Source organism: Merops nubicus, unplaced genomic scaffold, assembly GCF_000691845.1.
Source record: "Merops nubicus isolate BGI_N331 unplaced genomic scaffold, ASM69184v1 scaffold716, whole genome shotgun sequence".
Taxonomy (NCBI): domain Eukaryota; kingdom Metazoa; phylum Chordata; class Aves; order Coraciiformes; family Meropidae; genus Merops; species Merops nubicus.
Window position 1 is genome coordinate 28,821 of NW_008615389.1, and position 13,427 is coordinate 42,247.

At 39.1% G+C, this 13,427-nt stretch overlaps 1 protein-coding gene across 1 annotated transcript in view; it reads right to left on the reverse strand.

Moving 5' to 3' along the window:
• LOC103775038 (sodium channel protein type 5 subunit alpha-like) overlaps window positions 1-13,427 on the reverse strand; it is a gene marked incomplete at its 3' end in the record, with an annotated part of 34,064 nt that overhangs the window by 11,716 nt on the left and 8,921 nt on the right. The window contains exons 7-16 of the mRNA XM_008942482.1: window positions 12,569-12,626; window positions 11,766-11,907; window positions 11,072-11,269; window positions 9,926-10,102; window positions 8,131-8,257; window positions 6,661-6,899; window positions 6,080-6,280; window positions 4,374-4,727; window positions 2,745-3,182; window positions 921-1,041 (exon numbers count right to left, since the gene is read on the reverse strand). Of these exons, the coding sequence (XP_008940730.1) occupies window positions 921-1,041; window positions 2,745-3,182; window positions 4,374-4,727; window positions 6,080-6,280; window positions 6,661-6,899; window positions 8,131-8,257; window positions 9,926-10,102; window positions 11,072-11,269; window positions 11,766-11,907; window positions 12,569-12,626 (2,055 nt within the window). The remainder of the gene's footprint in view (window positions 1-920; window positions 1,042-2,744; window positions 3,183-4,373; window positions 4,728-6,079; window positions 6,281-6,660; window positions 6,900-8,130; window positions 8,258-9,925; window positions 10,103-11,071; window positions 11,270-11,765; window positions 11,908-12,568; window positions 12,627-13,427) is intronic.

Below are 13,427 nucleotides of genomic sequence, written 5' to 3' on the forward strand. Positions count from 1 at the left end.
TATTTCATGGTACAGGGAAGCTCAGATGGATGGAAAACAACAGAATTGAGGAAAACTTGGGGGGTGGGTGGAAAAGGTATCAGTCAGACAGGTTGACTGGGTGAGCAAAGAGCAAGTTGGAAGAATTTTGCCACAGTTAGAATTGTAGTGTAACTCACTTGGAAGAAAGAAGCCTATAAACTGACTTGATATACATGCTCTTGGAACTGAGAGTGGAGTGATTAGCATTGGCCTTCAGTAGTGATGGTTATTTGGAAAAAATATCTAGAGTTATTTCTTTGCATCTTATGAAATTCACACGTTAGCAGGAAGAATTCATGAAAGTATTGAACACATCCCATAACAACCTGTAAAGGCAGATGTTGTATGATGATTTGAGATCCCCAGATTATCATCCTATAGAAATTCAGCTTCATCCTACCAGCTTCTCTCTGCTTATTTCACTGCTTTGCTTGTTAAAGAGATTGTTCACTAAATGCTATTCAAGGAATAAATGTTTATATTGTTGCAAATTATTAACAAATCTGATGTGCCAAAAGCCTTGCTCCAGTGGCCATTGTCAGGCAAGACCTGATCACATGCATTTATCCTATCTTAAATCCCAAAAGTGATCTGATTGATATCCAATAGAGTGAAATTCATCCCACTTCACTCTAATAATCCCAATTTGGGCAACTGTGTCTACGCCATTGGCCAGGTCCCAGTTAGAAGCAATTTGCTTTAAGGGGAAGGGGGCTTATTGTTCAGGAGTCACAATCTCCCTTTTGACTAGAGAGGGACAATGATTTGGGCTATTTATCCAATTTCCACATAACTAAAATTAAATAAATAGCATGACCCTATTATTTCAGCATCACTAGAGAAACAAGTCATTTTTTAACTCTCCTCACTTTCCATTAGTCAAACCATAAGAGTCTTACCTTCTGGAAAACATTCTTCTGGAGTCTTGAAGTCTTCAGCAAACTCTGGAATCTGCCTCAAAAGATCTTCAGGGTTTGTCAAATCCACTGTGCTGCCTTCAGAAGGGCTGACACAGGGACTCTACCAAGCAAAATAAGATGAGGGTTTGATTCTCCATTCAGCTCCAAATCCATAAATTCATCCATTAACAAATAAAAATTATGATTGACTACGTACTAATATTTCAAGTAGTGATGGTAATGGAACTATCTTTGTGATTTTAAAAGTAGCCTAGAAGTACTAATAGGTGTATACAAATAGGGGGCAAAGCTATAGGATTACAACACCTGTCTGTGTGAACTAGATGTAATTGCCTAATAAGTTGGTAAATTGAAAACCCTGGTAAATATATCTAGTATTATATCAGGAACTGATCACCCATGGCGATATTTATGAACTGGAAACTGGAATCCTAACATAGAGCTTCTCACTATCCTGTCACAGCATATATAATGTATGATGAATCCACAGTTTATTAAAAATCAGTCTGTTTTTGTTCCTTCATGTTTGTGTATTGCTGTTTGCTACTGTTTTGAATGTATTCTTTATTCAAGAGCATGATAAAGATATTTTTTATTAGTAACTACTGTCTTTAATGTTGTAATGAGAAAACAATTTTAAGTATGTTCCTTGAAGCTGAAATACTTAGGAGACAGGCAGACTTGCTGGCATTTCCCACATGGAAGTATTTCTCTCTTTTAATGTCTTTATTTTTTTTTCTCCTCCTTTCCTTTTATTGTGAACTCAGATTTCAATAAACAGCCAGAGCAGCTACTGCAAGCTCAGAGCCACTGCTGCCACTAAACTCTGCTCCAGCAAATCCTTGAAGAGAAACATCCTGGCGTTTGACCAGTATTGGAAAGTTAATGCTGTAGAAAAAAGATAATTGTTACCTCTTTTTGTTCTGGGGATAATGGTTCAACACTCCTATCCTTTCCAGGGTAAAGTACACTGAATTCTTCAGAGGAGAATCCCGATCCTTTACTCCAACTGCCTGAATTTTTCCTTCTTTCTCCCCTTTGTCTCAGGTGATTTTCAACCTGCAAATAATCTGTGAATTAGAGAGGGTTTCTTTTCGCTTTTTAGGGGGTGGACAAGTTGGAAGGGAAAGAAAGATAAGGCATGTATTTCATTTCAAGTGAGGCTCTCCAAACAAGACATGAGATATGAGCATTTTGGAGCTTCTGTTTTCACCTAGGGATAGAGAAAGGGAGTTTTTTCCCAACAGACTTGCAATGAAGTACAAAACTTTAGTGAACTAGTCAAAAGTTCTACACATACTACACATAGCAAGGACAAATGCAAAGAATGGACCAGAGCCATAAGTTCATATTACAAGTCCTTAATAATGTTCTTTATGCAGAACAAACACTTTTATTCTGTTATACAAGTAATGCCAAAATAGTTGGCATTATTAACATAATTTTTAACATAAAAAATTTAAGTTCAATAAGGACTGCCACCATTATTAATGTGCAATCTATGGATTATATAGTTACCTGTGTGAAACACCAAGTGTCAGCTGGGAATTCCTGCAGAAAACCCAACAATTTGTGGTCTTTCTTTTAAGACTATGGCAAAACTCTTGATTTTAAAAGGCTCCAAGTGATAATTTACCTTCACTCTGAACACTTGTAATTTTGATTCTAGTTGAAAATTTGATAACTGTCTGGAAATGGATCAACATATACCACCCTGTTCTGCTAGAGAGTCTTCTACCATACACACATCCCTCAATATATACATGGCTCTACATCTCCAACACAAGGAAAGGAACTCATTACCTGTTTGCTGTATTCTACATCTGTACATATGCTATGCTTATCACCATCTTCAAAACCCTCACTTGTATTCTCTGCCTCAGCAATAGGGACACAAACAAATATATTTGGATTGGTAACAAAATCTTCAAGACCTGAGCGTTTATTCCCATTTTTCTCAGCCCATTCATTAGAGTAATTCTGTTTATGATTTTTTATTTCTTCACACTTGAACCCAGGTGGGTTTTGTGCAGTCAATTCGATTTTCTTCCTGTGGGCTTTCCTCATATGTCTGAGCTTTCCACAACAGGCATCACGTGTAACACTCTTCACAAAGAGAAGTCCCTTGTGGATGCGAGCAAAGGCAATCCGAAGATTGTTCATCTCTCTATCATCCTCTGCTGGCTGGAGACAGTCAGTACTGAAGGAATTCAGCAGCAGGGCAATGAAAAGGTTGAGAACCTGAAAGTCATTGAAATAACAATAGAATTAAAAGAGAATAGAAGTCAGAAATCTAAATGTTAACCTTGCAGAACCCCGATACTATCGAAGTTCAGTCTTACTGAGAAATCCCAACCAAGGTAATAATGAAATGATTATAACTGATCACTTTGTGGTTGATGAAGTAAACTTCTCTCTCAGAAAGTTCAATGTTCCCATGAGACTTTTCCTCAAAAACATTATTTAATATAGTGGCTAAAACAGATCTGTGTGTGCCAAATGCATTAGTTGACCAAAAAAACTTTGAAAGGTTACACTACTAATAAAGACTATGGTCATGGCTTGTCAGCTTAATATGTCTCTTACTTCTTCAAACTAGAATTAAATCAGGCCTCTTGAGCTACTTCCAAAATCCTGTGAGAGCAGATTAAGGCCCTAGACAAGCAGCTAAGCACTTAACAGTTTGACAGTTAACATTGTGTGATATGGGTATCACTCACAGCATTTCATCACTGAAATCAATCATTGTGGTATACACCAGGCAGGTCTTTAAAGGGGATTTGGACTTTAGCCACAGAACAGGTATTTCTCATAAAGGACTGACTAAAGGAAATTAATTTTCATGATTTGAGCATTTTGAAAGGACAGAAGAGGAGCAGAAAGGCAGCTTGCCTCTTATGCCCCAGCACAGGTGTGTGAGGCTGTGTAGGGTAAGCCACAGCAGGATCTAGCTCTTGGGTGCAAGTGTACTTAGAGATGATTAAATAAAATCCTGATTTCAGTGATAGAAGTGTAGATTCTGCCATTTGCTGATAAAGATTTCAATACTTCCATGAGAACTTAAAAAATAAAAATTAATTAAAAACTATTTGCAGAGAGACTTAAGGACTTAGCTCCATTAATACAAGCAGGTAAGCCATAAGCCTTACTGATTATTTCATCCAGCCCCCAAGATGTGAAGAAACATATTTGCCTTTATTACACATACTGCAAAGATATTCCTTGTCACATTGACATGAAAAGGTCAAGGCGGGATGTATCCAAAGCACACAAAATGTGAAAATATGGACTCAAAAGATGAAAGGCAAAAGAGGAACAAACACAGGTAAACTTTCCACCTCTTTAGAGAAACAACATTTTGTTGATAAAATGCCAGTTCATTAGATTCTACCATAGACAGGATGAAGAGAAGACAAAATTTGGAACACTCACCACTAAATTTCCTATCACCATGACCAGCAGAAAGACAAGAAGGCACAGTGGCTGTTCAGCAACCACCATGCAGTCCCACATGGTCTCAATCCATTCTCCACAAAGAATTCGGAAAACAATGAGGAATGAGTGGAAAAAGTCCATCATGTGCCAGCGTGGCGTACCGTCCTTATGTATCTTATGGCTGTTCTCCCCATAGCTTCTCCCAAAAAGCTGCACCCCTACTATAGCAAAAATGAAAACGATGATTGCCAGGACAAGGGTCAGATTACTCAGTGCTCCCAGGGAGTTACCAATTATTTTAATTAGAGTGTTTAAAGTTGGCCAGGACTTTGCCAGTTTGAGGACCCTCAGCTGTGTAGAAACATAAAACATAGTGTTAGAGATCAGTAGAAATAACCCATCTTTGCACCATTCAAATTCTGAAAAAAAAATTTACAGGTATTCTGAGCTATTCCAGCAATGTAATATTTGTGGTACTGTGACACTCACACTTTTTAAAAAGTATTAATAGATAGCTCTTTGGGGTTTTTAACTGGGTAATATTGCAAACAAACTAATCACCTGCTAACGGACCAGGCTAACTTGAGTCCCTGGTCACTACAAGCCCTTGTGAATAATCCCTCCCCAGCTTTCTTGTAGGCCCCATTCAGGTACTAGAAGGTTGCTATAAGGTCCCCCCGGAGCCCCCTCTTCTCCAGGCTGAACAGCCCCAACTCCCTCAGCCTGTCTTCATAGGAGAGATACTCCAGCCCTCTTAGAACTTTTGTGACTCTCCTCTGGACACGCTCCAACAGGTTGATGTCCTTCTTGTGCTGGGGGACCCAGAGCTGGACACAGGACTGCAGGTGAGGTCTCACCAGGGCAGAGCAGAGGGGTGGGATCACCTCTCTCTATCTGCTGGCCACACTTCTTTGGATGTAGCCCAGAATTTGATTGGCCTTCTGGGCTGCCATTGAGCATTGGTGGCTCATGTCCAGCTTCTCATTTACTAGTACCCCCAAGTCTTTCCAAAGGACTGCTCTCTAGCATGTCCTCTCCCAGCCAGTATTGGTAATGCTGGTTGCCCCAGCCTAGGTGCAGGACCCTACACCTGCTCTTGTTTGAACCTCATAAGGTTTACCTGAGCCCACCTCTCCAGCCTGTCCAAGTCCCTCTGGATGGCCTCCTGTCCCTCTGGCATGTCAACTGCACCACCCAGCTCAGTATTGACACCAAACTTGCTGAGGGTGACTCAATGCCACTGTCTGTGCCATTGATGAAGATGTTAAACACCACCGGTCCCAGTATGGACCCTGGAGGGACAGCACTGGTCACTTTTGCCCAGCTAGACATTGAGCCGTTGACCACTACTCTCTGGGTGTGACTATCCAGCCAATTTCTTATCCACTGAACAGTCCACCCATCGAACCCATATCTCTCCAACCTAGAAAGGTTGTTAAAACTCAAGGTCTTAGCAAGTTCAAGATATATGATGTCCACAGATCTTTCCTTGCAGCTGCTTCATTATAGAAAGCCACAAGACTGGTCAGGCAGGATTTTCCCCTGGTAAAGCCATACTGATTCTTGAATCACCTCCCTGTCCTCCGTGTGCCTGAACTAGATGATCAGAAAGGTCTCTTCCCACCAAAGCAACTCTATGATTCTATTCTTTATTATATTGACAAAATAATGTTTTATACAACTAAGAAAGAGTGAGTCATTACCAGTCTGAAGGATCGTAAAACTGACAGGACTCCTCCTTTTCTTCTTTCTTTCTTGCCTTTATATTTGGGTAAACTCAGTTCAACTAAACTCAATGTGACAATGACACTGTCAAAAATATTCCAGCGCTGCTGAAAATAGTAATAGGGATCTAGAGCGATGATTTTTAAGATCATTTCTGCTGTGAAGATTCCTGTAAAAACCTGTGACAAAGGAACAATAGCATCAGCCCAAAAGTAGTCATGAATTTATCTTATCTTTAGACAACGTTCCCATGAATAACATTCATGGACAGGTCAACAAAACCTATTTTTTTAGCTTCTAATGCACTTTCAATTAAAATAGGAGAATTGTTTTGTGCCTTCTCAGGAGTGTGGTAGAAGTATATCAATAGAATTTGGGAACTGTCAATTTAGAAACAGACAATTTAGAAATTTAAGAAATTTGGAGTTTACAAATACAGTTTGCTCATCTTTAATTTTTACAATTACTCTTTACATCTCAAGTGAAAACATCGATCCATCAAAAACATCGATCCATCAGTCCTTGATATAAAATATCACATAGCTGAGAATTTGCTTACCAAGTTGCCTACATTAAGCATGAATTTAAAATTAGTTGACATATTATTGTGCTCCAGTGCCATGAACAAAGTGTTTATCACAATGCAAAGCGTGATGGTGAGGTCAATAAAAGGATCCTTCATGAAAGCAGCCACTTTTTTCTTGATTCTCAACCAAAGTGGACAACAGTCCCAAATTAGATACTTTAAAGCAAAATCCTTCAGGCACGGCGGGCATCTCTGCTGAGATTCTTCAAGTTCTAAATGCAAAAGAAAACCCCAATATAATTAAATAGATAACACTGTGAAGGATGGTGAAATAACTTCAAGTATTCAAAAGACCACAGAACAAAAAGGAAACCTCACATCCCATAAAAATTCTTGAAGCTCCCCTGCAATTTTTACCACTCGTGTAATTCCTACATCAGCCAATAAACTTGAAGATAAAATTCAGAGAAAATCAATTTCAAAATGCATTGATGTGAATTTACTTTAAAAGCCTTTGGATGAGGTTTTATTTGGCTTAGACTCTGACTTGAATTACAATCATATGACTAAATACAGATGTTTATGATGCAGAGGCCACATCACAGCTTCTCACACTCTGGCAGGTCAGTTTAGCAGCCGAGGCACTTTTCACTTTATCCTTATATATGTATCTAGAACGCCTATCTCAGTTCACAGCTGAAAGTGTGCAACAAAATCTAAATCTCTGGTGAATTATAATGCAATGGAAAACTCCACTGGATGTGTAGAAACTATGATTCTCCCAAGAAAATTTAAATTAAAATAAAAATTAAAGGGACCTCCCTGTCTTAACAATATCCCTCTGCTAAATCCCATAATTGTGATCCAAGAACTGGTGATAGAGCTCCTCAGCAGGGATGAAACAAAACAGAAGGAGACTTCCCCATCCTGAACAACTTGAGTCAAAATTTTTCCAGTCTGATCTGCAACAAAATCGATCAGCAAAATAACTGCCAGTGAGAAAACAAAACAAACCCCAAAGAATTCAAATGGAAGGGTAAGTTAAAGGAATAAAATAGTCAGGTTAAGTATTCAAAACCTAGGAATTCCAACAACTGATTATGCTTGCGTAATCTTATTTTTAGATTCTGCATGCCTATGCTTCTGCCAGTGACATCTCACAAGCCACAGGGTCAGGAGAATGATATCCCAGTCCTGCACCCCAGGTGCTACAGAAACTCCTTCCACCCACTTCCACTCCAATCCCCCTCACTGTCCGTCCCACAAAACGAGATCTTATAAAAGGCAAAGGTTGCACTCCAGAACATAAACACCATGTGATAATATTTGGTGGTTGTTTTGTGTTTGTTTTTTTTTTTTTTTTTTTTCTAGAAAGAGGCAAATTAACAGTGAAATTTCTAACTACACACCTACAAATCTCTGTTAACCTTTGAGAAATGCATTGACATTTTGGTCTTTCATCCTAGCATTATGTTGAAATAAGCTTAATGAGGAATCACTTACCCTCCAAGACACTAGTAATTATGCTGACTACACTCGCTGCCCTTTGCCTCTGAAGTGCCTCATCAAAGTGCTCCACTGACAGATGAGTTGGCAAAGGCATCGTGCTGCTCTCCACATTTACAGCTGTCTGCTTAAAGAAATAAACATGATTAGGGAGATACCACAGGAATAAAATGGAGCAGGATGTGATGATGGGTAGCTATGAAAATTAATAAGAACAATGACGCACAGCCAAATAAATGTATCTTTTTACAAGATATAATAGGTGTTGACAATGAAGGTCCTGCCCTTCAGTAATAATGCTGAACTGAATGGATCCTGCAAGCATGTAACAGCAACAGGACAAGCACAGAGCTTGGAAATAAGTGCATGAGGAGTAATAGGCCTGGGAGATATTCCAGAAATTAATGGAAAATGAGAGAGATGAGGGATGAACTGTTAAGAAAAGCATCTCTGCCCACTTGGGGAACTTATAGACAATGATTCTGCACGATGGTAAAGGTGTAAGGAAGGAGAAGGAAATTACTCGTACTGCTCAGAATGACCGTCCTGGACAGCATATGGGATAAAAAGACTCTTTGGTGAATTGTAATTGCAGCACCGGGAATCTTCAAAATTATGTCAGTACAAAATTGTGAAGAGCAGAAAAATAGGTTTTATAACAGGAATTATGAAGTCTAGTTTTCAGGAACTCACCAGAGTATTAAAAACCACTATCTACTGACAACTTATAAATTCCCCACATCAGTAGACTTCATTTGACATCACTGTTTTCCCTTACACTGAGACTCTTAAGAAAAACTTACCATCTATAAAAGAAACCGTAATATGATGTATATATTTAAAAGAATATTTTTTCCTTACCAGACCTCCTTTTCCTGGGTCTTCCATTACTGGTGCAAGTGTTGCTCCTTCAGAAGCCACTGGATCTAGACTCTGCACTCTGCTGCTTCCTCCTCCCAGCCCCAAAATCACACCATTGCAGTCGTCTGAGTTAGCCCATTTGTTGCCCTGCACACAGTTTGGGGTAGCAGGGTGAGAGCTGTGGCTCGCCTGACTTTGGACACTGGAACGTCTCCCCATCTGTGTGACGGACAGCGACCGACGCTGCATTTTACGTTCTCCAGCACCAAGGGTTTCCTCATCACCAAAATCTCTTCTGGACTCGACTTCTAGAGCAGGTATTTGGAAGCTGAACACGCTCCCGTGGCTAAGTCTGCGTTTCCCCTGAGGTGCAGCAGGTCCGTACAGCATCCCAAGGAAAGACTACAGCCCAGGAGAATGAATACAGAGAGAATGGCACAATAGCGTTGAGAAAATTTGGGGAAGCAATAAATATTTAGAGATTCATAACATTTCCTATCAACCAATGCAAGTCAAACTCCAATTTAGATTTTTCAGGAAGAATTATGCCCAGATTTTAAAAGGCAGATAATAAAATCCTGTCAGCATTGGCAGGTATTTTTGTGAATGTTTTATATTTTAAGTAAGACATTTTTAAAAGAGAGTGATGGCACAATACTTAAATTCTGTTAGTAATTCACTTTTTTCTATTTCTCAATGTTAAAGAAAATGTATTTTAACTGTTATGATAAAATTCCTTCCATTCTTCATTTATATATTTTTTCAAATTAATTGTTACATATAATTCTTCCTTATCTCAAAACGTTGCTTATTTTAAAGACCTAAGAGTGATGAGTGTTTGTAATGGGATTTGCTTTGTACTTTCAATCAATTTATTTTAGTATTAAAATTGGAAAAGTTGTAAGGATCTCAGATTCAGACAATAGATTACCAACTTTCGTTGACTGTCTGTGGACTGTGACTTGGGGAATTGTTCTTCATTATCTTCTACCCCCAAGGACTTATTTCTCTTTTTCCTGTTGCTTCTTTCTTTCATTTCTTTGGTAGACAGTGAAGAAGCTTCAAGGGAGCTAATGGACAGGATATCAATTCCTTTAGCAGCCGATGACTGAAATTAAAAGAAGAACATGGATGATATTTTTACTGGATACTTTGAATATAAGCAGAAAGAAAAACACTTCTATGCTCTATATTATTTCCTCTTAATAACTTGTGTTTCACAAAACTCGTTAAAAATCTTCCAGTATGTGATAACACTAAAAGATTGAGGAGAAAATATCCCAAACATACGGAACACTGAACAATTTGCTGTTTGCAATATGTTACATGATGGCATGTATTGGGTCTGCCAGGGGCAAAATAATCACCTTATAGCTCCTATTATTCCATAAGGCAGATTTGCTTACAATAAAAATACTCAATTCAAAAATAATTCTGTGGAATAGATCCTTTTTCCCCGAATAAATGCTCAAATAGTTTTAAAATTATGTCTTTTCACTGGGGATCCTTGAGACTGTATTCATACTGTGGTTGACTTTCCTTCCCATACTGAATTTAGGACAACGTTTTCAAAACGCAGGAGGATTTTTTTCCATAAACTCCTAAACCATTTAAATTACCAAAAGACTTTTCATTCAACTACGATAGAAGTTGGCTCAGATGTTAATGCAGTTGATTGAATGAATTACTCTATTTCTCTTCTCAGCAGCCTACAGTGATAAAAGAGAAGGAAAAATTAAAACCAGCTACATTTTCATTTGGAAGCTGCTAGCTGATGGAATTTGACATTTTCCAGATTTTAGAATACTATTTCTCCTACAGTAAAATTTCTTTAATTTAATAACTTTAAATGTTCACTACCCACAATAAAATTTACTGTTTCACAAGTAAAATATGCAGCTGAACAAGGGATTGCTTCTGTAGCTCTAGGAATCACTGCTTTTAATAAATTATCTCTTGCTCCTCTTCCCATTAGTGACTGCTGTATACAGCTGTATACAAGGAGTGATGCTTCTTCTTATTTGGCTGACAACTTAGACCACTAAGATCAATGCTTGCAAGGGAATAATTTACATACCTTCTGTTCCTTCTGTAATAATTCCATTGCTTCCCAAAACTGCCTTTCCTTTGCCTCTGTTTCAGCAATGGTGGCTTTGTTCTGGTCTTCATATGCCATTGTTACTACAGCCAGAATCAAGTTGACTAGATAAAATGAGCCCAGAAAGATGACCAGCATGAAGAAGAGCATATACACCTTCCCAGAAGCTCTGAGGGTCTGTAAGCAACACACCCCAGAGATAAAATTACCACAAAAATACCAAATAGGCTTTCAGTATACCTCTGAAATCTTTTAGAAGCACTTGGCTTCCCAGACACAATGCTTTAGGAAGCTTAAATGGAAGTATATCTTCCTTGGCACTTCTTCCCCATCATTCTCCCTCTTCCTATACCATTATCTGTGAATCACTGATCGTGTACTCCATGAGGACAGCTGAGGAGGCATTGTTATAGTTTTGAAGGATGATACAGGACCCTCTTAGTGCTTTTTTTTAAGTTCCTAAACCAGCAGGGTGATAGGTCTGCTGCTGGGAAACACTTCAACATCCCTTTCCTAGCAGTCAAAACTTGCAGGAATGGAGATGGGAAGATGTGGGCTCAACGTCTTGCAGCTATTGCTTTTATTTGATGTTTCTTGTCATGTCTACACATTTTCAGCTTGGGTTATCACTGTCCCTGGAAGACCTGTCCTGAATTATGCACAAAGCTGGTACCTGCTGGTACAGACGCTCCCAGTAGTCCTGGGTCATCAGGCGGAATAAGGACAGAAAAGCCCAGCCAAACGTATCAAAACTAGTGAAACCATAATCAGGATTTGGCCCAGATCTCACACATCTATAGCCTAGAGGACAGGTCCTAGAAGTAATAAAAATAATAAAAAAAGCATCTCTTTTAACTGTGCAGATCTCAAGGAAAAGCTCCACTTATGTGAGAGTTCTGATTATTACTCAGCTCTGCATTTCACTAGATTGCAAATCTACTCCGGGTAGCATTGTCTGGAAAGTGGGATGGAAAAAGCAGTACCCACAACCCAGCAGCAAAGGAAGAAGATAGGCTGATGTAGACCACTAACCCAGGACAACTCTCTCACCAGCAATCATCGCCTGCCCCGCACTGCAAAGCATCTCCCTCCTTGCCCAAACCTGCACTTCAAACTCCATGGTTTGTTTTTCCAGTTTAACAGTCATGAGCACACACAGGGAGAACCATATCTGCCCAGTGCTGTATCTGAGATCCTTCATGGTTTCAGTTCTCTCATTTATCCACGGGGAAGAGAAAGACAGCACTTCTGGAAAGGCTCAAAGGAATTTACATCTGAACAAGTCAAGTGCAGGTCTATTTTTCATTCCCTACAAGTTTTAAATGACCTATTTACTATATTTTTTTTGTCTGTGTTCCTGTTTCTGCATTCAAAGAAAGCCTGGAATTTTTGTTTTTGTCTCATGCAGCTGAGGGAACATGGAATCACTGGGGCAGAGACAACTTTCAAAGAAGAAATATTCTGAAGTACACTTACCCAGCACCAGCACCACATAGTAAAATATCTGAGGTGCCCTCTTTCTTAGCAAAGTATGCTATAAAAAAAGGGTGGGGAAAAAAAAAAAAAAATTAAAACCAGAGCACTTTCTAACCTAAATCCTCAAAATTAGCAATGATGGGTAATCAGTGACCTGTAAATGTATGAGCACACACACAGAGACAAGTTTCCCATGCTCACAGTAACTGCACCTGATTGCAAGATGTCCTGTCATCATTTAGAAACATGCATATATGTGTGTGCACGAATTTCAGACTGAAGACAGTCCTTAAAACAGAATTTTAAAAAAATATTATCACTTTGAACACATCCGCATAAATGAAATGAAGATTTAGAGGGCAGAGGCTCCAGCACAGTCTCTGGTTAGGTAATTGTTAGCACAAACTCTAGCACAGTTTTGGCCCATAGTAGTTAGACCTCTCCAGAACAAGATACAAACTTCATTTGGGACCTTTCATTTCTGTTTCTGAGCAATAAAAACCCAAAGCTCTGTTTTGAGGAGGAAGAAAGTATTTGGCCATGTGGATATATACCATGCTCTGCTCATGCACTGCTCTGCTGAGACAAACAGCAGGTCCTAACCCTGCCAAGTTGAGAAATATGGATTTCTCCTCTAGGATGTCAGAGCTTTTCTACTCTTTTCTACTCTTCCCCTATTTCCTTTAGCATGAGTTACTCTGATACCTGAGCTAGCAGCAGACTCAAAGTAATAGCTTTAGTGCTAGTAGCTAATTAGCCCCATTAAGGTGTGGGTTTATTATCCCAGATGCAAGGGAGGTCTCGTGTTCTCCTGGTGTCTCTCAAACCTCAGCTGTGCTTATCAGGTAAGTCAGCAGGA